Source organism: Polypterus senegalus, chromosome 8 (genome assembly GCF_016835505.1).
Source record: "Polypterus senegalus isolate Bchr_013 chromosome 8, ASM1683550v1, whole genome shotgun sequence".
Taxonomy (NCBI): domain Eukaryota; kingdom Metazoa; phylum Chordata; class Cladistia; order Polypteriformes; family Polypteridae; genus Polypterus; species Polypterus senegalus.
In genome coordinates this window covers 152,603,796-152,631,060 of record NC_053161.1, presented here as the reverse complement: position 1 = coordinate 152,631,060, position 27,265 = coordinate 152,603,796, and the positions used below count along the sequence as shown (strand labels likewise).

General features: G+C 40.5%; 1 protein-coding gene across 3 annotated transcripts in view; it reads right to left on the bottom strand.

Moving 5' to 3' along the window:
* Positions 1-891: 891 nt before the first annotated feature.
* Positions 892-27,265, bottom strand: part of LOC120534405 (zinc finger protein 501-like) — a 68,189-nt gene continuing 41,815 nt past the window's right edge. The window contains exons 1-4 of one of the 3 annotated variants that reach the window (XM_039761961.1): positions 22,986-23,383; positions 21,813-21,945; positions 20,975-21,720; positions 895-2,909 (exon numbers count right to left, since the gene is read on the bottom strand). In XM_039761961.1, the coding sequence (XP_039617895.1) occupies positions 1,534-2,909; positions 20,975-21,365 (1,767 nt within the window). In that variant the 5' untranslated portion in view covers positions 21,366-21,720; positions 21,813-21,945; positions 22,986-23,383 and the 3' untranslated portion in view covers positions 895-1,533. Of the gene's footprint in view, positions 2,910-20,974; positions 21,946-22,985; positions 23,384-27,265 lie in introns of those variants that run through there. The other 2 variants (XM_039761960.1, XM_039761966.1) reach the window with 2 other exon arrangements.

Here is a 27,265-nt window from a genome sequence, read left to right as displayed (position 1 = left end):
CAGCACTTTTCTCATCAAAAATGTTCCAATGTTCTGATGTTTAATAGCTGGCTAGAGATCACCAAAACCAGACAACTGTAGATTGAAAAAATGTCATTTGGCTGACAAATCCAGGGGTCCCTATTGTTATGTGTTAATGGAACTGGCCGACGGTGGTAGTACCATAGTGTGAGGAAAGCTCAGTTCCATCGGAGTGTCATAATGGACCTAAGCTTTGTTGCTAAACATGAACATCACTTCAATGGGCACAGTCTACTTAATATGCCAAGTCACAAAGCAAATATCATCTTAAGGTGGTCCCACAAACATGACCATGACTTTATTCAATAGCATGCATAGGCCCCAGTTCTTAATCCAACACAGCTTTGTTGAGAGGACGTGGAACAGGAAGTTCACAACATTAGCATGTGGCCAAAACAATCTTCAGAACTGTGTGATACTAAACAGCATGGACCACAGTCTCTAAGGGAGTACACTGTAACAAGTCCACGTTTCCAAGAATTTAGGCTATGCGGGAACAAAAAAAGGGGCCCTACCGTGTACTAGATGGGGGTAGGGGTTTAGGAGCAGGCGCTGATACAGCACATTGCAGCACCCACCACATGCTAAACTAACTCAAGATCCCAGATTTGAACCCAATGTAGCCATGCAATGGGTGACACCTCAGCACCACATTAGTTCAGATGAAATGGAACAATGGGAATTTTTTTCATAATGGTGGCGGGAGTGCCAGTTCTGCCACCGACCCTAAAGATTTCCCTGCAGGTTGGAAGGCCTGCATGCAGGGCTGAATGCAGATTAATGTCACACCCAGGACAGAGTAGTGGCAGGTTAAGGGCCTTTCTCAGGAGCCCAATGAAGTAGAGTCACTTTGGCATTTATGGGCTTTGAACTGGCAACCTTCCAATTATCAGTGGAAACCCCTATCCTCAGAGCCACCACTCCGCTACTAGATAGATTTACCAAATAAAGAGGCCACAGAGCATACCATCTGTGTAAAAGTCTGGTCAGCCCACTGGCCAATAAGCATATTCTGCTGATGTGTGAATCAATGATTAGTAAAAAGAAAAAAAAAAGAAAAAACACTTTGATAAACTAAAAATATGGCATTTTTTATGAAAACATTTATAGTTACAATTTATTTGATGAACTAAAAATATGATAATGTAAATGATCCTCTTGGGTGAAAATTCAGCAGAAGTAATGCAGGAGTACTGGCCTGCACCCATGAATCTTAATACCATACAACCCCCCCCAACATGTCAATGTGGTTGTGCTTCTTTTGTCACAGTGAGGCCAGCAACAGATTAAGTCTAATATGACATCACATTCAAGTTCATCTCTTTACCTGAAAATGTTGCTCTACTCATATGGCCTTCATTTCTTTCAGTGCAGGGTGTACTGGGCATCTTCTTCCAGGAAGCCACATAAAATAGAAACAATATCAAACCTCATTATGGTGAAAATATACAAATATATCAAATCCCGAGCAGTCAGGGAGATACTTAGTACAATTCAAGTTTCTACATTCTTCTATTTCTCAGCTTTTTTTGTCACATGACTTCCTGCATGTCTTTGGAGATCGAGATGATCGGAGAAGCGTTTATCACAATCCGAACAGCAATACAGCTTCTCACCACTGTGGCTTCTCATGTGTTTTTTAAAGTGGCTGCTGGTGAAGAACTGTTTGCCACATTCAGCACAGCAATACGGTTTCACTCCAGAGTGATACCTTGTGTGTATACGAAAACTGCTACTGTCAGTGAATCGTTTGCCACATTCAGGACACCAATATGGTTTTTCTCCCGAGTGAATTCTCATGTGTACCTGCAGGTTACTAGCACTGGAAAATCGCTTGCCACATTGAGAACAGCAGTGTGGTTTCTCTCCGGAATGAATTCTTCGGTGCATGCGACAAGTGCTCCGGTCGGAGAATTGCCTGCCACATTCAGGACAGCAATAGGGTTTTTCTCCCGAGTGAATTCTTGTGTGAACCTGAAGACTACTGGCTCTGGAAAATCGCTTGCCACATTGAGTACAGCAGTGTGGTTTCTCTCCTGTGTGAACTGTCGAGTGCCTCTGAAGAGAGCATCTGCGGGAGAATCGTCTTCCACATTCAGAACAACAGAAGGGCTTCTCTCCCGAGTGAATTCTTTTGTGTATCTGCAGAGTGCTTTTTTGGGAGAACTGTTTGCCACATTCAGAGCAACAGAAGGGCTGCTCTCCAGAGTGAATTCTGGCATGTATCTGAAGACTGCCTTTGGAGGTGAATTGTTTGCCACATTCAGCACAGCAGTAGAGCTGGTCGCGCAAGTGGATTTTTGCGTGCGTCTGAAGAGTGCTCCTATAGGAGAACTGTTTGCCACATTCAGAACAGGAATATGGCTTCTTGCTAGTATGAATTCTTGTGTGTTTTTGAAGCCTGCTACTGCAGGAGAATCGCCTGCCACATTGGGGACAGCAATGTATTTTCTCTCCAATGTGAACGCTTTTGTGGCTCTGAAGGGTGCTCAGTTGTGAAAACTGTTTGCCACATTCTGAACAGCAGTATGGCTTCTCACCAGTGTGAATCCTCATGTGTATCCTTAGATTGCTGCTATTGGAGAGTTGTTTGCCACATTCAGAACAATGATGGGGCTTTGGCTTTAAATGACTTGACCATGAATCTTTGCCATTTGATTTCCTTTTATAACTTTTTTTGGTCTTTTTACGGGCACACAAAGACGTTCGATTTGTATGTTGCACCTGTTCAGGAGTGCCGGGGCAGTCCGTTAGCTTTACAACATGCAACGAGGCTGTGCTTGATGTTAAAGTCTGCACATTTCCTTCACAAGCTGGCTGTTGTGATCTGCTTTGAAGAGAGGACTGACCAAAGAAGGATGTGGTGATGCAGTCACGGTCTTGAAACTCTGTGCAAAAACAAATGTACAATTAAAAGAGGTTTAAATAAATGACAAAGTTGTTAAGAAAGAAATCAGAAACAATTAAACAATTTAGCATTGTGTCGTACAGCCAGGATGCCTCTATGCAGGAAGGACCAGGGGAGGGAGTGTATCCAGAGCATTACCTCCCCTGGAACACCAGGTGGCAGCCCCCGTGGGTTGCAGCTGTGCCTCGAACTCCCACAGGGCTCCATGGGAGCTGCAGTTTGGTGCAGCCCTGTTGGGTTCTGGGTGTGCTACAGCTGTTACTGAGCCCTTGATTGCACCACTTCCAACACTCTCGGAAGTAGGTCAATGAGCACCTGGAGCACCTCTAGGTGCCTTATAAAGGGAGCCAGTAGCCACTACTCTGGGAGCCAGAGTCGGGTGGGAGGAGACAAAGGTTGCCAGGAGGAGTGGAGGAGGAAAGAAAGAAGAAAAGAGAGAAACAGGAGAAGTGTGTTGTGTACTGTGACTGTGCTGTACACGTGGGAAATGTGGGAAGGAGTATCCCACGGGGAAAAGAAAAAAATAAATAAAAGTGTGTGTTTGCACATCTGTCTGTGTCGGGTTTGGGTGGCGGTGTGCCTCCTGCTGGTCCACAGCATATAGACTTTATTAGCAGATTGACACAATGTTGACTAGGTGAAAAAGCTAAAAAGTCATTACACGTGCTTTGTTCTGACATGTGCTTTGCAAATGCTAGAGTCTGTTGAGAGTTGTTGGTTTGTTCTGTGGTGTGAGATTTAAATAAAAAAAAACATTTTGCTCTTAAAAACTTAGGTTTTGGTTGCCGCTAAGGAACCGTGTGGGAATTTTAAAGCTTTTTTCCCTTTAGAAGGGTTTTTTGCTTTTTTCGCCGCACAAGAGCAAAAGTAGCTGGGTGTTTGGAAGTGCGCTTGGAAAAGTTATTTGTTTGTACTTGTTCTTTTCTTGTTATCTGTATTTGAATTAGCATCGAGGCGGCAGGGTAGAAAGCAGCAGTAACTGATATTGGCATTTGTAAATAAATAACCGCGTCGTCGTAACAGCGATTCCTTAGTTTAAAGGAAAAGAAAAAAAGGCCGCGGCTGACTTCAAAGCAGTAAAAGGTGGAAACTCAGTAGTGCGCAGGTAAGCGGCCTGCGTTAAGACACCGATCAGGCACAAGGAGCAGTAGGAGCAAATAAGGTAGTAAAGTTTTATTTATTTGTTTATTTTAGATTAAACAGTCCTTAGCGTCCAGAGGCAGAACAGTTAAGTGGGCGACAGCGTATTGGTTCATTAATACGGGGGAATACAAACAGGTGCAGTGAAGAGCTTATAAGTAAGAAGAGCGCAAAGTTAGGAGAAGAGACAGAGAAAAGTAAAGTTAACCTCATAGAAAGGCAAATAGCAGGCAGCTGAGAGGGAGAACAGTACAGGAGCTTAAGGGGAAAAGGTGTAAAATATCTGTAGCAGATCTTAGTGTTACCATTTAAGTTAAGGAGCAGCTGAAAGAAGAAGAAATTTAATTTTAAGAAAAAAAAATATATAGTTAAGGCAGCTTAGTAATCCCAAATCAAATTTTAATAATGAGGCCAGTGCAATGCAAGTCCTGTTGGATGTTGGACTTTTAGATGATGGTTTGGAAGAGCCAGTTGTCTATGAGGGCTACATCTGCAAGAGATGCCAGCTGATCCAGCACCTCGAGCTCAGGGTCGCTGAACTGGAGGAGGAGTTGGCTGACCTGCGTTGTAATGGACTTGGCCCAGGTGGGGGAGAGAGAGAGTGTGCACCCCTAAGGTGGCGCTGGAGGAGATTCCAGACCAGACAGGTAGGAATAGGTGGGTCACGGTCACAAGGTAAGGTAAAGGGTGCACACTGTCCGGGCATCAACCCCAGAATTAGAAGTGTCTAACGTATCATGTCCTGGCGGAGCTGGACGGTGACTCTGATAATTCTGAGGTGGTAGGCAGGGTTGAGGAGCCCCAACGGGCCACCTCAAAACCAGTTCCCAAAAAGAGAGAGGTAGTGATAGTTGGGGACTCAATCATTAGGGGATTGAAGCGCAGGTGTGCTCCAGAGAGAGAGAGTCTCGACGGTGTGTTGCCTTCCGGGAGCACAGGTGGGAGACCTCCTGGAAGGGTGGATAGGCTCTTGGCCAGAGCGGGTGGATCCAGTTGTCATTGTCCACGTTGGAACAAATGACATACATAAGGGTAGTCTGTCAGTTCTGCATCCAAATTCAAAGAGTTAGGTACCAAGCTGAGGAGCAGAACTGACAAGGTAGTCTTCTCCGAAGTTCTGCCTGTGCCACGCCAGTCCAGGTAAGATTGAGGAGATTAGAAGGCTTAACGTGGCTCAAATCTTGGTGCAGGGTAGAAGGGTATAGGTTTATGGGGCATTGGGACTCCTTTTGGAACAGATGGGACCTGTTCCGCGGACGGGTTACATCTGAACCGAGGGGCACCAATGTATTGGGGAGGCGTATGTGTAGGCTAGTCGAGGATTGTTTAAACTAGGGAATGGGGTGGGGGGGATGCAGGGAGGTTAGGACAGGCCAGATTTAGATCTATACATGGAAGAACAAACAATGGTGTAGAAATAAAAATGCATAGTAATGTAAATTTTAAGCAAACACGTAAAGATAGAAGGAGTAACACATTAAAAATAGCTTGCCTTAATGCTAGAAGTATCAAAAATAAGGTAAGTGAGTTGGAGTTGTATGTAGCAGAGCATAATTATGATATTATAGCAATAACGGAAACCTGGCTAAATAACAAAGATGGGGATGAGTGTAACATAGAGGGATACACATTTTTAGGAAGGATAGACAGAACAGAAAAGGAGGTGGGGTTGCTGTTTATGCCAAACAGGAATTAAATGTAAGTCATCTTCAGTTGGATGATGAGCCCCATCTTAGTGAGGACATGTGGCTTCGCCTGGAAAATATTAGGGAAAAGGTCTCATTTTAGGAGTGTGTTATAGACCACCCAATTCAGACAGTAATTTCAACACACATCTTTTAGTAATATCAAAAGGCAAGTTTACAGGGGATATTATAGTCATGGGGACTTTAATTATCCAAATAATTAACTGGGATAACCATACAAATGGAGGAGCACAAGAGCAGGAGTTTTAGAAGTAATCAGTGACTGTTTTTAACACAGCATGTTAAAGCACCAACAAGGGGTGAAGCCTGTCTGGATTTAGTATTCTGTAATAATCAGGATAGAATTGAGGGTGTAGAGGTGATTGAACCACTAGGGTCAAGTGACCATAATGTAATACAATTCTCAGTATTTTGTAAGAGTACAGATGCAAAGACTAAAATTGTTAAGTTGAACTTTGGTAAAGTAAAGGATAGACTGGGATAAGCTTTTAAATGTGGAGACAGTCGAGGAGCAGTGGAACAGGTTTAAAATGTTTTACATGTAATGCAGGACAGATACATACCTAAATTTGGAAGTAATAGGAAACTAAAAAACTCCACGATGGATTAATAAAGATTTTAAAAAGAAGTTGCAAAGAAAAAAACTGCTGTATAAGGCATATAAGACTAATGACTGCAAAGTGAATTGTAGAGTGTATGAAACATGAGGGCAACCATTAAGAAGGATATCAGAGAGGCTAAAAGACAGTTGGAGAGGAATATAGCAGATAAGGTAAGAGAAGACCCCAAGAGATTCTTTCAGTATTTTAGTAGTAAAAGAACAGTTAAGGAGGAGGTCAAGTTCATCAGGAATAGTAAAGGGAATTAAAAGATACAGACAATGAAATAGCAGATGCCCTAAACTTACATTTTTCTGAGGTGTTTACAAGTGAGCAAGTGGATAACCTGCCAGAGGTAAACGCAACTACTAAGGAGGTACTGAGGGATTTGGAAATTGTAGAGGGAGAAGTGCTGCTCAGATTAAATAAGATGAAATCAAACAAATCACCAGGCCCAGATAATATTTATCCTCGTGTTCTTAAGGAGGCTAGTGAGTACATATATAAACCCTTGACACATATTTTTAGGAAGTCACTGTGCACTGGAGAGATTCCAAAGGACTGGAAAATGGCAAATATCATCCCATTATATAAAAAGGGTGACAGGGCAGATCCAAGCAACTATAGGCCAGTAAGCTTAACAAGCATCACAGGAAAATTAATGGAAGGAATTATTAAGGATAAGATTGAGCAACACATGGCAAGGACAGGAGTTATTCTGAACAGTCAGCATGGGTTCAGAAGAGGGAGGTCGTGTTTTACTAACATGTTGGAATTCTATGAGGAGGCAACAAAAGGATACGATCAAAGTGGAGCTTATGATATTATTTATCTGGACTTTCAGAAAGCATTTGATAAGGTGCCACATGAGAGGTTGGGCATCAAGTTAAAAGAAGTGGGAGTTCAGGGTGATGTTTTTAGATGGGTGCAGAATTGGCTCAGACACAGGAAGCAGAGGGTGATGGTGCGAGGAACCTCATCAGAACTGGCCGATGTTAAGAGTGGTGTTCCACAGGGGTCAGTGCTAGGGCGCTGCTATTTTTAATATATATAAATGATTTAGATAGGAATATAAGTAACAAGCTGGTTAAGTTTGCAGATGATACCAAGATAGGTGGATTAGCAGATAATTTGGAATCCGTTATATCATTACAGAAGGACTTGGATAGCATACAGGCTTGGGCAGATTTGTGGCAGATGAAATTTAATGTCAGTAAATGTAAAGTATTACACATAGGAAGTAAAAATATTAGGTTTGAATACACAATGGGCGGTCGGAAAATCGAGAGTACACCTTATGAGAAGGATTTAGGAGTCATAGTGGACTCTAAGCTATCAACTTCCCAACAGTGTTCAGAAGCCATTAAGAAGGCTAACAGAATGTTAGGTTATATAGCACGATCTGTGGAGTACAAGTCCAAGGAGGTTATGCTCAACCTTTATAATGCACTGGTGAGGCCTCATCTTGAGTACTGTGTGCAGTTTTGGTCTCCAGGCTACAAAAGGACATAGCAGCACTAGAAAAGTTTCAGAGAAGAACGACTAGGCTGATTCCAGGGCTACATGGGTTGAATTATGAGGGAAGATTAAAAGAGCTGAGCCTTTACAGTTTAAGCAAAAGAAGATTAAAAGGTGACATGATTGAAGTGTTTAAAATTATGAAGGGAATTAGTACAGTGGATCGAGACTTGTATTTTAAAATGAGCTCATCAAGAACACGGGACACAGTTGGAAACTTGTTAAGGGTAGATTTCGCACAAACATTAGGAAGTTTTTCTTTACACAAAGAACGATAAACACTTGGAATAAGCTACCAAGTAGTGTGGTAGACAGTAAGACGTTAGGGACTTTCAAAACTCGACTTGATGTTTTCTTGGAGGAAACAAGTGGATAGGACTGGCGAGCTTTGTTGGGCTGAATGGCCTGTTCTCGTCTAGATTGTTCTAATTAAATGAACACTAATACAGTCATGGCCAAAGGTTTTGAGAATGACAAAAGTATTGGTTTTCACAAAGTTTGCTGCCTCAGTGTTTTTAGATCTTTTGGTCAGATTTTTCTATGGTATACTGAAGTATAATTACAAGCACTTCATAAGTTTTTTTTTTTTTTTGGTCCTTTATTAATTTTAATGCAATCATTCCATACAAATCAATCAATTTTTACAAAAAGTAGGATTGAGAACAAGGCGATCCCCACCCCTGAGAGAGAGAGAGAGAGAGAGAGAGAGAGAGAGAATGACCAACAGGGTAAAACTTAAGGCTTGTAAACATACCTAAATTGATAAGTTTGATAAACCAATAGAGATGAATGGAGAAGAAAAAAGAAATGCAGAAATAATTGCTTCCTCTGTGCTTTAAGAGCTTATTCTAAAATATTACTGATTAGATCCTGCCATGTTTTGAAAAAAAATCTGTACAGATCCTTAAAACTGAGTGATTTTTTTCAGTTTAAAATAGTATAAAACATCGGTTTCCCACCTACTTAAGAGGAGAGTTAGGATTCTTCCATTGTAGCAAAATAAGAACTTCATATATTTTAAAGGATTTATTGACAATCGCATATAAGTTTCTGTGCAGGGTTGGCCCTTCTTTCTTTTTCAAGATTTCTGCAATTCGACCTGGCATGCTGTCAATCAAGTTCTGGGCCAAATCCTGACTGATAGCAGCGGCCCATTCTTGCATAATCAATGCTTGGAGTTTGTCAGAATTGGTGGGTTTTTGTTTGTCCACCCACCTCTTGAGGCCAGGGATCTGCACTGGCAATCGGAAGGTTGCTGGTTCAAATCCCATAGATGCCAATAGGGACTCTGCTCTGTTGGTCCCTTGAGTAAGGCCCTTAACCTGAAATTGCTGAGTGGTTTGAGTAATGAGAAAAGTGCTATATAAATGCAAAGAATTATTATTGAATTATTATAATGGGGAGTTCCTGGCCATGGATCCAAAATTTCAATGTTTTGTTCCCCAAGCCAATTAGTTGTCAATTTGGTCTTATGGCACGGTGCTCCATCATGCTGTCACCAAACTGCTCTTGGATGGTTGGGAGAAGATTGCTCTCGAAGGATGTTTTGGTTCTATTCTTTATTCATGGCTGTGTTCTTAGGCGAAATTGTGAGTGAGCCCATTCCCTTGGCCGAGAAGCAAGCCCACACATGAATGGTCTCAGGATGCTTTACTGTTGGCATGACACAAGACTGATGGTAGCACTGCTCACCTTTTCTTCTTCTGGATGCCCCAAACAATCAGAAATCGGATTCATCAGAGTAAATGACTTTCCCCCCAGCAGTCCAATCCCAGAATATCAGTCTGTCCCCGATTTTGTTCTTGGCTTCTTTGCTGCCCATCTTGACACCAGGCCATCCTCCAAAAGTCTTGGCCTCCCTCACTGGATGTGCAGATGCACTCACACCTGCCTGCAGCCATTCCAGAGCAAGCTCTGCACTGGTGGTGCCCAAATGCTGAATCAACTATAGGAGACGGTCCTGGCGCTTGCTGGACTTCCTTGGGTGCCCTGAAGCCTTCATCACAACAATTAAACCTCTCTGTTCTAACTCAATCAGTGTGACAGAGTGATCTTCAGCCTTGTCCTTGTTGACACTCTCACTTAACGAGAGGACCACTGAAGTGACCGTCAGCAGGGCCTTTTGTGGCAGGGAAGAAATGCAGTGGAAATGGGTTTTTTGGGGATTAAGTTCATTTTCATGGCAAAGAGGGACTCTGCAATTAATTGCAATTTATCTGATCACTCTTCACAACATTTTGGAGTATATGCAAATGGCCATTATAAAAACTAAGTCAGCAAACTTTGTGAAAATTGATATTTGTATCATTCTCAAAACTATTGGCCATGACTGAACTCAAAAGTGAGGCAGAGAACCTCAACCAAAAACGCAACAGCAAATGAAAAGCTATAAAGGCAACTTTAGAACAAACTGAAACCAATGCGAATTGGTCATCAGATCCGGATTGTGAAGCTGATGTATATGGCACTGTACAACCAAACTGCCAGAAAATACCTGGTGAATTCAATTGCATGAAGCTTCACAGTGGTACGACAGTAGCTGCATGGCCAAAATGCAAATGATTCTGAAAGAACAAGCAAGATGTTAACCCTCTAAGTGCAGTTCTCAATGCAGCAACGGTTGTTCGTATCAGGGGAAATGTGAAAGTCACTAAGCGTGGTGCTGTGGCAGTCTGTAATAACCCAATGGCAACATTGATAGTGTAGATCAGGCACTGACAGTCTACCCTCTCATGCTCAAACAGCAGAAAAAATATTATAAGAAAAGTGCCCAAAGAAACACGATTATACCGTCCCAACTGCAACATCAGGCAGTGAATTCGTGACTGTTTCAAAACACTAAAGATCTGCATAAAACCTGCATCAGTACAGCAGTGGACATATCTTTTTCACCAATGATCTTCTGATAACAGCAGATACTGGTTCCCCTTCTTTACTCATCCTCCTTGACCGGACAGCTGCTTTTGACACAATTGACCACAACATTCTCCTTCACCGCCTGAAATACACCATTGGACTCTCTGGAAATGCTCACAATTGGTTCACATCTTACCTGACCGGCAGAACTGAGCATGTCGCCCTGGGCAGCGCAAAAACTCATACCCACAACGTCACCTGTGGTGTCCCACAGGGCTCTGTGCTAGGCCCCATCCTTTTTACCATCTACATGCTCCCTCTTGGAAATGTCATTAGCAGACATGGTTTATCTTTTCACTGCTATGCTGATGACACTCAGCTTTACCTCAGGACTACCCCCACCTCCTTTACTGCTCCTCTGCCAATATCTACATTGACTACCTGCCTGGAGGAGATAGAGGCATGGATGAGGCTCAATTTTCTTCAGCTAAACAGATCCAAAACAGAAGCCATCTTACTTGGCACATCACACCATCTCCGCTCTTCTACTATCACCAGTATCACTTTTGCTGGCCAAAACATTCCCCTTTCCACATCTGTCACCAATTCGGGTGTTAAAATGGACCCTCAACTCACCTTTGACGCCCACATCAAAAACCTCTGTAAGTCTTCCTTCTACCACCTCAAGAATATCGCTAAACTCTGACCAACTCTCACCCTGGAAGATGCAGAGAAGCTCGTCCATGCCTTTGTCTCCTCCAGGTTGGATTACTGTAATGTGCTCCTCATCGGGATTCCTGGCAAAAGAATTCAGACACTCCAGTATATTCAGAATTGCGCTGCCAGGATCCTGATGAGGGTGTGAAAGCATGACCATATCACCCCAATCTTGAAAACCCTTCACTGGCTCCCTGTTCCACTCAGAATTGAGTTCAAGGTCGTTCTCCTCACCCCATCAGTGCATCTATGGACATGGCCCCCTTTACTTACAGGAACTCCTTACCCCTCATACCTCCTCACGCACTCTCCGCTCTGTACACACTAACACTCTCCAAGTCCCTAGAACCAAGCTTCGCAGTATGGGTAATAGGGCTTTTTCATCTAGGGCCGAGACTGTGGAACGCCTCCTGACTACCTGAGAGCCCCACAGTCGACTGATGTTTTTAAATGGAATCTAAAAACCCATCTTTTTAGAAAGATATTCTGTTAAAGTATACATAGATTTTCTTGTTTTATTATTTTTGTTTTTTACTCTGTTAGCACTTTGAGATTTCTAAAATATGAAGTGCAATATAAATAAAATGTATTATTATTATTACTGTATTTATGTTAACAGTTTGATATTTACATGTTTCTGTTACACGTAATAGCATGTTTTCTTGTTAATAAAAATCTGTTTTTGGATCATTTGTCTGGGGTTAAACATAAAGCTATGGAGGCTACGCTACAACACGATCACTCCCATTGCAACCAAAACAAATACACTGTTGCAATTTTCACTCCTTTACTTTTTACTTCATTGGGCAGAAAGTACCGTTTACCCGATTGCAAAGAAAAAAAAAACAAAAAATTGTGTTGTTATTCAAAAGGAGTTAGGAGCTACAAGGCTCTGAACTTGTTTCAATAATTTTTTTTTTTTTTTTTAAACCAACACAGTAATTTCACTCTTTTTCAATCCTCTTAATTCATAAAACGTCAAGTGGCTTTATTGTCATACCAGCCAAACACTGTATTGCAGCATACAGTGGCAAAAAGTAAAAGTCCAAAGGATTGAAGTGCTACATGAGATATATATATTGCTGAAAAAAAATTAAAGGAACCCTTTTTAATGAGAGTATAGCATCAAGTCAATGAAACTTCAGGACTATTAAACTGGTCAGTTAAGAAGCAAAAGGGTGTTGTTCATCAGTTTCAGCTGCTTTGGGCCACTAGAGCGGCAACAATGAGAAGACCCCCAAAACTTGAATGATTAGTTTAACACTAGAATTACCAGAGCCTACGAAAAAACTTGTAGATCTGTCCCACCTTAAATCGCTTTGCACCTCTCCATCAAAACTTCACGGGTTCGATCCCAGACGAGTACGTTTTGAGAAGTGAGTATTCTTACTATTTTAAACAGCAGTGTCAAGTGTGTGTGTGGGGTTTGAGTCTAAAAGATCATGAATGCAACCGAGAATATAAAACCGAATTAAAAAAAAAAAAAAGCTGACCTTTACAAGTATCATAAATTACACCGGCTGTTACAGACTGGAATCAAATGTATGTTTTTATTCTAAACTAAGAATACAAGCAGCTCACTTCTCAAAACGGACTCGTCCGGGATCGAACTCCGGAAGTTTTGATTACCAGTCAACAGTTGATACCGTTGCGCCACCGAAGCAGTCATAGCAAATACGTGTCAATGTCGCACCCTAACGCAGGTTCTTTTTCTGCAGTTATATTTTTGAATAAATACACACTTGTTCTATTTGTACCTTTTGTGAAAGTGTTTGATATTTGGAATTCAGGCTTCACACATTATACACTTCATGTCTACATTTTGTCAATTATTACTAAAACATGAAAAACATTTCTGTTTTAACGATGTGTTTACATAGATCGTTGTAGACACTGAACACACATGAAATGCAAGTGTTCCAAATAATATAGTATTTATAAAAGGTGTCATTTTGCTTGACTTTTCACTCTATACAACGCTAAGCAACTGACACGCAGGTAAACAGACTTCAGCTGAGAAAACTGTGTGGGGTGGTGGATGTGATAGCAGGCTGATGGCTGCTTATCCACACATTTAAGGAAAAAAGACACGGATGGAGAACTGCGAAGCAATTTAAAGGTGCATGTTTACTAACTATCTATCTACTAACAACATGCCACCCAAAAAAAAAAAAAAAAGGACACGTCAAATAGGACAAAAGACACAGACACTCAAATTGTATATAAGCAACATCTCCTGGAAGAACGGTCAGCTCAGCAAGTAAACATCAACAAAAGAAAGGCTGAAAGACAAAGAAAAATACGAGCAAATAGATCGATTGTAAAAAAGAAAACGAGGGTCAGAATATTCCCCGTATTGATTTGGCTCTATCCTCTACTAATTTACCCTTTACCATAAGAAGGCGACAATTTCCAGTTACATTAGCCTTTGCCATAGCAATTAATAAAGCTCAAGGGGCTAACCTTAGAAAAAGTTGCCATTTACTTGCCAGAACCAGTATTCAGCCACGGTCAGTTATATGTTGCATTATCAAGAGTTAGAAGTTTTACAGATGCTGTTGTCAAGGTTGTAGATGGTCCTGAACAAGAGTGTTTACAAAAATGTTGTCTATAATGAAATTTTATTGAAAAATTTCCTGAGGTAAAAAAATAAAAACATTTTCCTAAATATCTTCTTCAGATATTGTGTATTACAGATTGCTATAAAGTTTTACACTAAGGCAATATTAAATTATACTTACTGTATTGTCATATACGTTTCTATTTTATTTTTAATATTATTTTACATTAGGCTTCTTGCAAAAATATTTTTAACAAAAAAAATTAAGACAACAAACAGAATGAGGTCAAGATCCCTTGGCATTTAATATAGACTGTTCCTAATAATGTTTATGCAATACTGTTCTAGCGACCGTTATTGTAACGGGCTTAATGTCTAGTGTGTGTGTGTATGTGTATATATATATATATATATATATATATATATATATATATATATATATATATATATATATATATATATATATATATATATATATATATATATATATATATATATATATATATATATATATATATACACACATATACACACACACACACACTGTATATATAGATCTAGATATACACATACAGGGTGGGCCAAATTTATGTATGACATTTCACAGGCTGTAGCATTTAAACTACTGCAGTATCGAAAATGGCATCACTGTGTAGCCTGACAATGGGAGTAACAATGTGCTGAACTGGGCAAGCCCTGCTGTGTTCGAATACAGAATGGCAGTGAATCGATTGTCGCTAGAGCAGCTCGTATGTTGAGTGCGTTTATACCTCGCAACAAACAACTATGCGGTGGTGAAATGGAGGATGGCAGTTGAATTTGGAGGCAGTGGCCCTAGTGTGCTAACCATCACAAGAATAAACACAAAATTCGACATCAGCGGTACTGTTTTGCAAGGAAAGAGAGCAGGTAGGCCCAGGAGTGTGTGTAACATTGACAACACAGCTCTTGTGGCGAATGCCTTTCAAAGTGTATCAATCTGGATGGCACAGTGGTGGACCACATCATGGAGACCAGGGGATGAAAAAATATTTAAGGTTCCTAATGTTCATGTTCCATTATGATACTTGATAACAACATTGGCAGTTCCCTGAAAATAACACCTTTTTAAATCATACAGTATGCATAATATGGGTCACCCTGTGTGTATATATATCTCAATCACACACATGCGGTATATAAGCACAGGACAAGTGCAAGACAAGTAAAGAACTATAGCAGGGGTCCTGGAGGGCGGCAGGTTTTTGTTCTAACATGGTTGCTTAAATTAGAAAGCAATTCTTGCCAATAATTTAATTTAATGGCTTGCTAGCACTTTAACTCTGCCATGTCAGTTCATTCTCATATCCTAGATTTTCTTCCTCTTTCTAATAATATCATCCAAATGATTTGAAGGCTAAAATGGATGAGTTTTTTCCTTTCACTTTCCTTCCAAGTATTTAATTAAACCCAATAGTGCACAATAAATACACACAGGTGTAAATGGAAACAAGTTAAATTGAGAAATGCTGAACTCTTTTGTCATTTGCATCTTATTGCTAAGTAGGAGCAATTAAAAACCGAGAATACAGCTGTTTAAGACTGAAATAAGCAATAAGGGTTCAAAATCTTTACAAGGGAGACAACTAAAGTGAAGCAGAAGTGTTACTTGAGCAATAAGAGCCAAAACCTGCAGCCCTCCAGAATCGTGATTGAGTATCCCTGAACTATAGTATACTATAAACAGTTAACTTAATAATGGTAGTAAATATTTACTATATAATAAAACATTAAGGTTAGTTTGGCATTGGTGACGTGATGAAAGAGGAATTGTGAATGTGCGATACACGAGGAGAAACAGAGGCATATGAGGCACTGAGAGAGTCGCCTTCAAAGACCACAAGTATAAAAATCAGACAGGAGGCGAGAAAGGCGCCTTGAAAATAATGACAGCAGGTTTTACAGATACGTGCTCAAGAGACAGAGCACTGGCTAGGAGATGTTCACACACACACACAAATACAGAGTAATGGCACTGAACGTACATGTAAGGCAAGAGATAGAAATTATTTTAAAATGATTGACTTGCCTGTCTGACAGATACCATGACTAGTGAAATAAATAAATGATAACTAAAAAAAAAAAAACACGATAATAGCAACCAAAGTACTGCATACAGATAAACTACTAGGAGCAGATATGAGGAGAAGGGGGACAGCACATGAGTTCAGATTATGGACCACCAAGGAGCAGAAGCTGTTGCAGAACTGGTTTGGATGCTACAGTACCTTCTGTAAGATGAAAGTCAAAGTCAGACAAATAGAAATGTGGGAAAGGGTGAGAGCGGTCCTCCCCCACAATGCTCTAAAGTAGGGGTGAACAACGTCGCTCCTGGAGGGCCACAACGGCTGAAAGTTTTTGTTCCCCACCCCAATTGCTTCATGGGAAGTCATTTATTGCTAATAAAACAACACTTACTACTCAAGTCAATTGAGTTGTCTTACTTGTTAAGATTTCAAACCCTTGATTTCTCATTTTAGTGTTAAACAGCTGTTTTCAACATTTGTAAATGTTCCTTACTAGCAAAAAGATGCAGATCTGACTCGCTCCCATTTACACCAGTGTGTGTTCATTGTGCACGGTTTGGTTTAATAAAATACTTAGAAGGAAACTGAAGAGAAAAAAATAATGAAGCACTCCAAATTATTCATCTGTTTTAGGCAGGGGTCCTCAATCTCAGTCCTGGAGGGCTGCAATGGCTGCAGGTTTTCCTTCCAATTGGTTTCTTAAATCTTAATTAGAACTCAGTCCTTGCTGATAATGAAAGTTAACTGTATGCCTTGTTAGTGCGTTCGTTCATCCAAGAGCAATTGTAATTGCGCTGTAGAGTTTCTTTACCTGAGCGCATTATTGAGGCGTTTTGTGAACTAGAACAGAATTAAACTTAACACTCCTCCAATTTCCCTCGTTTATTTCTAAACTTTAAAAAAAAAAAAAACAGACACTTTCAATGGTGCTCATGCACAGGTTTAAAAGGAAACCCGTTGGCTGGACAGCTGCTGGTTTATTGGTTATCTGCATCTCATTATTAACTAATGTCGGATTAACAAAAAAAGGCAACAATTAATTTTAAATGCAGCTGCTAAAACTAAAATAGACAATTAAGGGTTCTGAAAGGTAACAGGCAAGAGAGCTACAATTAAGCCCAAAAATGTATTGCTTAAGTAGCAAATAAATGGGCTCTAATAAATGCTCTTTGACGGCTGAATATTTTATTCCAAAAAACTGTTTTCTGAAAAGCACACAAAGCAATGGTTTCACACATAAATCAACATAAAACATGTTTTGCTGTGTGCCGTGGCTGCTGTAGGCATCTGTTCAGGGTCCCTAGCAGGTGCGGGGGCAGCTCAATGACCAGCAAGAATGAACGATAGGCCAGCTGCCCTCGCACAGCAGTAGCAGTGTGATGTAATCTGGGTTGTACCTCTTATCATCGTAAGTAGCAGTCTTCAAAGATGAACGCTGGTGTAGGGGTATCAGCTACACAAACACGTTCAGCACCTCGATCAGCTGATGCTCGTCCCTCCATTTCGTTTTCGATCCCCAGATCATAGCATCAAAATCCGGCAACTCAAGAGTCCGATTCAGCAATACGATACGCAAAACGTCGCCCACAGAGTATTTTACTTTGCGTGTTCGCTTTGGTCTTTCGCCAGATGTGGATGCCTTTTTAGAAGTTGTTTGCTCTTCGCTACTCATGCACTCGCAGGAAATCAATGAAGCCAACTTTAAGGTGAGTTGAATTAAAACAAAATGGCGAGTTGTGTCACAGTTTACACCCGATTACTGTCCTCTACCCCTGAATTTCGAGAAAAGTCGACATCCACCCTGAATGAGTTACAGAAAATTGGTTGTAGTGGAAACCTGCAGCCACTGCAGACCTCCATAACTGTAATTGAGGACTTCTGATCTACAATGTAATTAAATTTGTCTTTGATGAATGAAAGTGCTAAACAAGCCATAAACACCAACTTTCATTATCAGCAATGACGGAGGTCTAATTGGGAAACTGGCTGGAATGAAAACCTGTAGCAACTGCTGCCCTCCAGGACCGTGATTGAGGACCTCTGGTTTTAGAGTTGAAATCACTTGGAGGATATCTTTAGAAAAGAATAAAATCTACGATAGAATAAGCATGACCTGACATGGCAGAGTTAAAACACTGACACGACATGGAATTAAAGAAGACCTGTTATTGGCAAGGACTGGTTTCTAATGAAGTATCAGGTTTGTTACAAAAACCTGCAGCCACAGAGGCCCTCCAGGACAGAAGCTGCTCACCCCATCCCTGCTCTCAAATGTAAAGATGTTATATTGTTGGGTATTTTGTAGCAATGAGAACTCTCTTGAGCACTTAGTCTTGACCGCTTTTCGGTTGACTTGACATTTCCAGTCGTGCTTCATTAGCACATCCAACAGGTGTGTGCAGGTCTTAGCAGGCCATGTCTGTGTCTACAGGCATTGTGTGCGTCTGCCGGCACCGTAGCACTTGGACTCTGACAGGTGAAGTACTAGTGCTGATGTAGGCTGCTGCTTTCGAGCACTACCTTGTTCAGCTCATTGTGTCTGTTACTTAATGAAGATCTTGATTTATTATTCTAACTGTCCTGCTTTAGTGTTTGATTTGAAGTTGGTTTGATGTTGTTTCAAAAATTTAGATTCAAAACTGAAGTGATTTCTGAACTGCAAATCCAGGGTTGTCAGTGTATACCTTTTGTTGCAAAACTCAACATTGCAAGGCTTAATTGGGATCTTTATGAAGGAGATTTGTAACCTTTAAGTTACAGCAGGCAGTCAATGGAGATCCCTTTTCTGATCACGAAAAAACTTTATAAAAGGTTTAAAATTTGCCTGCTAGGAATCCTACCTTGAATCTGAATCCTGTAAATGCCCTGTGCTCCAAGTATTTCAATAATAAGTCTCTAAGCTCACAAAGCAAATAAAAACAATGACATCTAGAAGTCTACCAAATGTACCTCTCTCATAAATTTTTTCCCCCAAAGTCGAAATTCATCACCGTACAAATAAAAAGTAACACATCTGAGCTTTCCAATCAGGTATAGCCGAGCTGTGCAGCTTTAATAGGAATAAAGTTACAGCTCATAAGAAAACACACTTATCATTTTTATCTTATCCGTGGTAAAGAAATGTGCCATTATCTCAAGGGGATTTTTTTATATATATATATATATATATATATATATAAATATATATATATATATATATATATATATATATATATATATATATATATATATATATATATATATATATATATATACACACAACAAATATTTCAGAGGTTTACAAGTTACATCTTCTACAAGCCTGCATATTGTAATCTTTCTAGTTGGCCAATAAAAGGGGTCATTTTGCTTGACTTCTCATTACATCCAAAATGGATAACATCGAACAACATTCTAGTACTACAGACATACAAGACACCAAAAATGTACCACTACTACATGGACTTGAAGACCTGGTGGAAGAAATGGACACACATGGACAGCGACAACTTCTTAAAGAAATTAAAAAAGGAAAAAACGTTTACCACTGTTGTACCTGTCCTGCTATCTATATAAACACAGGGGACTCCAGTCTCTGTATTACATCTTCCCTGAGGAATGGGCCCGAGTTGCCTCAAAAGCTTGCATATTGTAATCTTTTTAGTTAGCCAATAAAATGTGTCATTTTGCTTGACTTCTCACTAGATTCATAATGGCTAACACAATACAACACCCTAGTACTACAGAGATTTAGAAGGAAAGTGCCATCAAAACCAAAAATGGTGATGCAAAAACAATTATGAGAATGTCTTAATTAAAATGGAATGACTCTCTATTCCCTTTTTTATTTTAAAAATGATATATTACTTAATGATTTATTGCTACTATTATAGGTGCCACCTATGCAAGAGTTGAAAAAACACATTTTGCTCCGTCCAGTCAAGTTGCGGTCAAATAGATGGGCTTCGCTAAAGAAGAAGACAATGGGCATTTCCCACTTGCTTCATTCCACCATGCATGAAAACGCCAGGGTTTCTCTCAGAATGACTTCAGGTGGTATTCACGATCCCGCTTCACTTGCCGTAATGCTGCAAAACTGCTGTTAGTAAAATGCTGCCGTTGTGTTTTAACCCCTTTGTACTGCACTCACTACCATAAATACACACGTTTAAGCTCTCCCACGGAGAAGTCGGGGCTTGACTTTACCATTTACTTTCTGGTATTTTATAATGTCGGTCGTATACGTCGAAAGCGGAAAACTCACGCTATTAGTCCAAGAGATCATGATATGCTAACGCCCGCCTGAGAGTGTAACTACAGAGCACACGGACTTTTTTTCTATGGGGGTGTGGCAATGAGCTGTATCAGCACGTGCCTCTCTAACCTCTCTCTCTCTATTGTGCCCACGTCACCACGCGGGAATACCCGAACTATTCCGTATTATCTCACACCCTCGTACACCTTTATCGTAAGAGCATCCCTTTTCTAAAATGGAGCGTTCAATAAGAAAATATGAAGCCTGTTTTAAATTAAACGTCATTGAACTAGCGAAAGAAATTGGTAACTGCGCTGCTGCAACAAAAGTCAATGTGTCTGAGAAACTGATGCGATATTGGAGAAAGCAAGACGATGAAAAAAACAAAATGAACTGTCGTATTTTTGAATGGGCGTACAAGACGGGGTCTGATTTTATGACCGATTTTTCGGGTTTCAAAAACACGAGTGTAGGTAATTGAATTTAAATGTGAATAAAAACAAAGCTTATAATGTCCAACATAATGTTTTCAATACAATTGTTTTACATTGCACCTCTAAATTTAGAAATACGAAAACAATTTCTCACTTTTTACCATACAAAATCAGCATTACAACATTGTAACCTTTTAAGTAAGAATTTTACTTACTTTCTTCAGAAGGACTTGACGGGGTTGGCCGATTTTCCGTTGTTCTCTTTGATACTTTTGGTGCGTCCGACATTAATAATTCGGATTTCACGTGGACAGAATCTTCCTTAAAAGAAAGGAACCTGTCCTGCAGAGAAACTACTCCGGTCATTTCTTCATCTTGAAAACCATACTGAAATACAGACCCTGAATTAAGGTCCTCTTCCTTGACATTGTCTTTAATTTCACATTTCTGTATATCAGTACAAACAAATGTCTGCTCCGATTCTTCTGTAATGGCCACTGACTCCCTTTCATAGTCTTCCGACTTAATGGGCAAAGTAGGCGGACCATTGAAGCCAGCTTCCCATTCACCATCCTCTTCTTTAATGGTCATAACCCTCTTTTCCATGGTGTAGTAAGTCTCCTCTGAAAAATATATCTCACAAGACAAAACAAAGAGACACGTGAAGGGTGGGCATACAGCTTGGTAAAAACCCTGTTTAGTAGGCAAGCCTATTAGACGTTAAGGAAAACAACAAGATGAGCAGTCACAGTCGGTCAAAACAGACTGATCTCTCTTTAATGATGAGAAAATAAACTCGTTCCTGAAGGGGCATAATGTTCCCAACCAGATGCAGGTTCCTTAATAAATGTAGACATCCAGGTTTGTTGGTGCTTATATATGCCTCAGAGTGGGAGAATTGGAACATCCAAACTGGATGTGGAAATCACATCAGAGCTCTTCATGTCTTGGCCCATTAGGTCTGTGGGTGAAGGCAAGGGAAAGGTAAATGACAGTGCCTTTACTCTATTTGAGGAGAATTAGTCAGATCTTTATAGCTTTGAACAAGCTTACTAAGTGCTTGTGCCTACACCTTCTTGGGAACTGTCAGCCTAATACGTCTCCTCTGGTAAATGTATCTAAGAATTCCTTGAAATTATGGCAGCACCCATCTGTCCGGAAAGGCCAGCATGTTATCCAATCAGAACTGCAAAATAAACAAACAAGCTTTTCATGTACTTGTTATGGTAACATCTCAATTAAGGTTTAAATCAAGTCAAACAGCTCAGCGCATCTACTCCTAAACAAGTACACAGCAACTATTCGTTATATTAAAATTACCTAGTAAAAAAAAAACTGTAGAAATATAGTGAAAAGAAAGCCGTCTAACATGGCATCATCTCATATAACTGTGCTAGCAGTATGCAATACCTGGCACAAAATGTAATTTTTAAGCAGGAGAATATACTACAGTACATTAAGATTAATGTGCAAAGCCAGATCCAAGCCAGCTGTCTGCTCAGCTTCCCTGCCTCACTCCATCATTTTTTATTTACATGACTTACACAGACTTAACTTGCACCCTAAAAATACTGACAACTGACTTCTAGTTCATATCAAAAGTGACAGGTAAGCTCAGCGTAAGCACTCATCTGCCAAATTCACTCTGATTCATTTCCGTGTTGATTAAAAGCTACAAGTGGCGAATACACAGCAGCTTTTGTAGTTTTCAAAGAATCCAATCTGGAAATCGTCAATGTTTGTATAACGGTTATGGGATAAACTGCAGGTCCATTTTTAGCTTTGTTTAGAGTCCGCGTGTTCGTTTAGAAAGTGAACTGAGCTTTCTGATTACAATAGTTGTGGAAATTCCACGTATAGAACCTTTGTCTTGTATTAATATTAACAAATGCAATGCCCCGAGGATCTATGAAACTGTTAGGTCAGGGGTATGGTGGAGATAGTCAAAGAAACAACCATATTACAGAGTTTTTAAGTTATTAATACTAGAGCGAAATATCGGTTACATCAAGCGATTTAATACCAATTTTTAGTAACAAGTATTCATTGTTACTTCACTATTTACTTGGAACGACACTGAAAGTAAATAGTCAGGGTCGGAGTCAAACTGGCAAATGATGGCCGTGGTCACTAAACAGAGGTAGTAACACCATTTAAGTAACAGTACCTGGATACTATAGAGAGTATCCTAGGCGTTAAGCGAAAAGCCCAACTCCAATCACTTACCCCCGTGTTTTTGGGTGCTCTCCGCGCTCGATCACTGCACACAACCCTTTGTCAGCAGAACACACAAACGGACATGCAAGGAGAAATTCAACTCTCGACATCTGCGTCCGACCGCTTTTCTTGTTAAATATCCGCGCCTGACAAAAACGACAGCACCTCTATGTGTGATTCCGTCGCTCTTGATGATGTCATGCACGCAATGAGCCGCACTCTCGTCTGGCTCGTGCGCTGTTACCTTTTGATTGAACTTCTGGGGGTGTTCTTCGAAGCGTGCTTAGCGAGTACACTTCACTTAAATCGAGACGCCGTGCTTATAATCTGAGCCGGTTTCGGTCCCATTAAAGAGGATTAGTGCAAGTCGCGCCCTTGGTAACCAAAGCAATTAAGCGTCATGCCCTAGCCTGCTCCGTACATTAAATTCCTGCCGTTGGGAAACAAAACATGGAAGAAAAGGTCCGAGATTTTTTTAATAGCATATCTAATGTTATGGAATTCTCGTTCAAGTTTATTTTACTTGTTCTTTACAAAATGGCAAAACTTCATTACCTAAACTATTGGAAATGAACAACGTTTAAATGAATTGGTCACCTTTTTTTACTTTGCCACATTTTGTTACTGACTACGTTTTTTTAGCATTTCTAATGTTGCTGCATTCTGCGTTACACTATCGTTCAAATGAATCTAACGTTCGTTGCAACACATAAGAGCTAATAATTGAAATTCAAATTATTACTTCATTCATCCCCATTTTCTTTTTGTTGGAAATTCAAAATAATAGTACAAAGTTTTTCAAAAGGAGTGTTCTGTAATGTTAAAAGCATCAGTTATACAGTAAATAAACGATTGTGCTCCAGTCCTCGCGTATTGTGCGGAGCCTTTAAACCACCAGCACAAAAGAAAACAGACATGACAGTATTTGTACATTGTTACAATTATTAATAGATTCAATTACATAACTAACTAATTAATTGCATTTGAATTCTTTATTATATTATAATAGTTCATATTTTTCACCACTAATAACGTACTGAAAATAGAACATTTTCTGTAATCGAGGACATGCAAGTAAAATAGAAAACACATTATGAAATTAGTGAAGCCTGATCTGGTATGATGGACGATTTTCACACAGATATATGTGGTTACATTTAATGCATGGCTCTGAGAGACTGCTTTGGAACAACGAACTGGGATGTCCTGCTGGGGTCACATAGTGAGAACATTGAAGAGGCTGTTGAATGCACAACTGATTACATCAACTTCTGAATGGACATTGTACTTCCAGTAAGAACAGTACGCTGCTATGCTAACAACAAGCCATGGATTACAATTGACATCAAAGGCCTTTTGAACCAGAAGAAAAGGGCTTTTAAAGATGGTGATCAGCATGAGCTCAAGTGCGTGCAGAAGGAACTCCGAGTCCAGCTCAGGGTGGCGAAAGAGCAGTACGGGAGAAAGATGGAGTAGAAGTTGCAGAACAATAGCATGAAGGAAGTATGGGATGGGATGAAGATTATCACTGGCTGCAGCTCGAAGCGGGGTGCCACCATCGAGACAGACATGGAGAGAGCAAACCAAATGAACAACTTCTTTAATAGGTTTGATCACAGTAACCCACTCTGACCTCGGAGTACTGCATCCTCCAACCATCTTTCTGCTGATACCAGCATAGGTGAGACATCCCCACCCACAATTACAGCAGCCCATGTGAGCAGAGAGCTGAGAAGACTTTGTGCCAGCAAAGCAGCAGGTGCAGATGGTGTATCACCACGACTGCTGAAGGCCTGTGCGTTGGAACTGGGGAGTCCTCTACAGAGCATCTTCAACCTGAGCCTGGAACAGGGGAGAGTCCCAAGGCTTTGGAAAACATCTTGTATCACCCCAGTCCCAAAGATATCACGTCCTAGTGAGCTGAATGACTTCCGGCCTGTTGCTCTGACGTCACATCTGATGAAGACCATGGAGCAGGTGCTGCTTCACCACCTGAGGTCACAGGTCCACCATGCCCTCGACCCTCTGCAGTTCGCATACCAGGAGAAGGTGGGAGCGGAGGATGCCATCATCTACATGCTACACCGATCCCTCTCCCACTTGGACAGAGGCAGTGGTGCTGTAAGATTTATGTTTTTGGACTTCTCTAGCACCTTCAACACCATCCAACCTCTGCTCCTTAGAGACAAGCTGACTGAGATGGGAGTAGATTCATACCTGGTGGCATGGATTGTGGACTATCTTACAGACAGACCTCAATATGTGCGTCTTGGGAACTGCAGGTCTGACATTGTGTTCAGCAATACAGGGGCGCCGCAGGGGACTGTACTTTCTCCGGTCCTGTTCAATCTATATACATCAGACTTCCAATATGACTCGGAGTCCTGCCACGTGCAAAAGTTCGCTGATGACACTGCTATTGTGGGCTGCATCAGGAGTGGGCAGGAGGAGGAGTACAGGAAGCTAATCAAAGACTTTGTTAAATGGTGCGACTCAAACCACTTACACCTTAACACCAGAAAAACCAAGGAGCTGGTGGTGGATTTTAGGAGGCCCAGGCCCCTCATGGACCCTGTGATCATCAGAGGAGACTGTGTGCAGAGGGTGCAGACCTATAAATATCTGGGAGTGAAGCTGGATGACAAATTGGACTGGACTACCATTACTGATGCTCTATGTAAGAAAGGTCAGAGCCGACTATACTTTCTTAGAAGGTTAGCGTCCTTCAACCTCTGCAATATGATGTTGCAGATGTTCTACCAGACGGTTGTTGCCAGTGCCCTCTTCTACGCGGTGGTATGCTGGGGAGGCAGCATAAAGATGAAAGACGTCTCACGCCTGGACAAACTTGTTAAGAAAGCAGGCTCTATTGTAGGAGTAAAGTTGGACAGTTTGACATCTGTGGCAGAGCGACGGGCATTAAGCAAACTCCTGTCAATCATGAATAATCCACTGCATCCACTGAACAGTGTCATCTCCAGGCAGAGGAGCAGCTTCAGTGACTAACTGCTGTCACCGTCCTGCTCCACTGATAGACTGAGGAGATCGTTCCTCCCCCACACTATGCGACTTTTCAATTCCACCCGGGGGAGTAAATGCTAACATTATTTAAAGTTATTGTGTGCTTTTATATGCATTGTTATCACTATTTAATTTAATATTGTTTTTTGTATCAGTATACTACTGCTGGATTATGTTAATTTCCCCTTGGGATTAATAAAGTATCTATCTATCTATCATAAAAAGTTAATTTACTTTCAGCAGACCCGTGGAATGATCCAAGGCGCATGTATTCCTTGAAAAATCTGATGAATTAGTGAGCTTCATTTTTCTGTAACAAATAGTTCAAGGGCGGCTTAAACCTCGTGGCATTTCCTGACGACTACAGAATTGCAAATAAACAACTGTTTATCCAGTTAGCTGAAGGCATAGATTGCAAAGTCAATTTACCACAGCAATTGTCTGGCCGAGGTTCAAACCAATCAATTTGACTTTTTGTTTTGGTATGTGAACATCCGTAAAATGCATTTATCCAAAGTTGTACCAGTGACTAAGAATAGATAATCGATACATCAATCATAGTTCAACAATCACTGAGGAAGGTGCAATATCATTCCGTAAATTCAGTGCCTGTGCCTTTAAGTGTGAAATGGACGGGATGCGTGATGTATTATGGGACAGATTGGGACAGTTTAGATGTTTTAACTGTCATGAAATAGAAGAACATGTAACAGAGACAGTGGCAGTCTTGTCAGCAGGTGATTATTATTATTATTAATAATAATAATAATAATAATAATGCTGATCAACAATAACACACACAAAAATATGTCCGCTATAAAGAAATCAACAGAGGTTGTGCGGCAATCCATAGCAGACCAATGTCGAAGTATGTTTCAGTTCTGAATTTGTAGCTTTCGTAAATACATCTTAATGGAATTATTCAATTAAAGATGGTTATCTTTGAATTGCTAATGATAGAGAATGTATTGGTCTGTGAATGTCATACTTCTAACACTTAAAACATGTCAAGTATTCAACAGCAATGTGAAGTTCATTTGGAAGTAAATGAAAATTATACCAGCACTTAGCTTACTTCAGAATTATTCGAACTCTACGTTTAATATATACAAACATGTATTGCACATTTACCAAACAATACCAAGCAAAAAGAAATGTACTGCTTCAGCCGTGCACTGGAGCGACTCCTGCAGAAGTAGTTTGCCCTCATCAGAATGTCAAACTGGACAATGTGACTGGTCAATGTGTTTTATAAAAGCACTGACCTG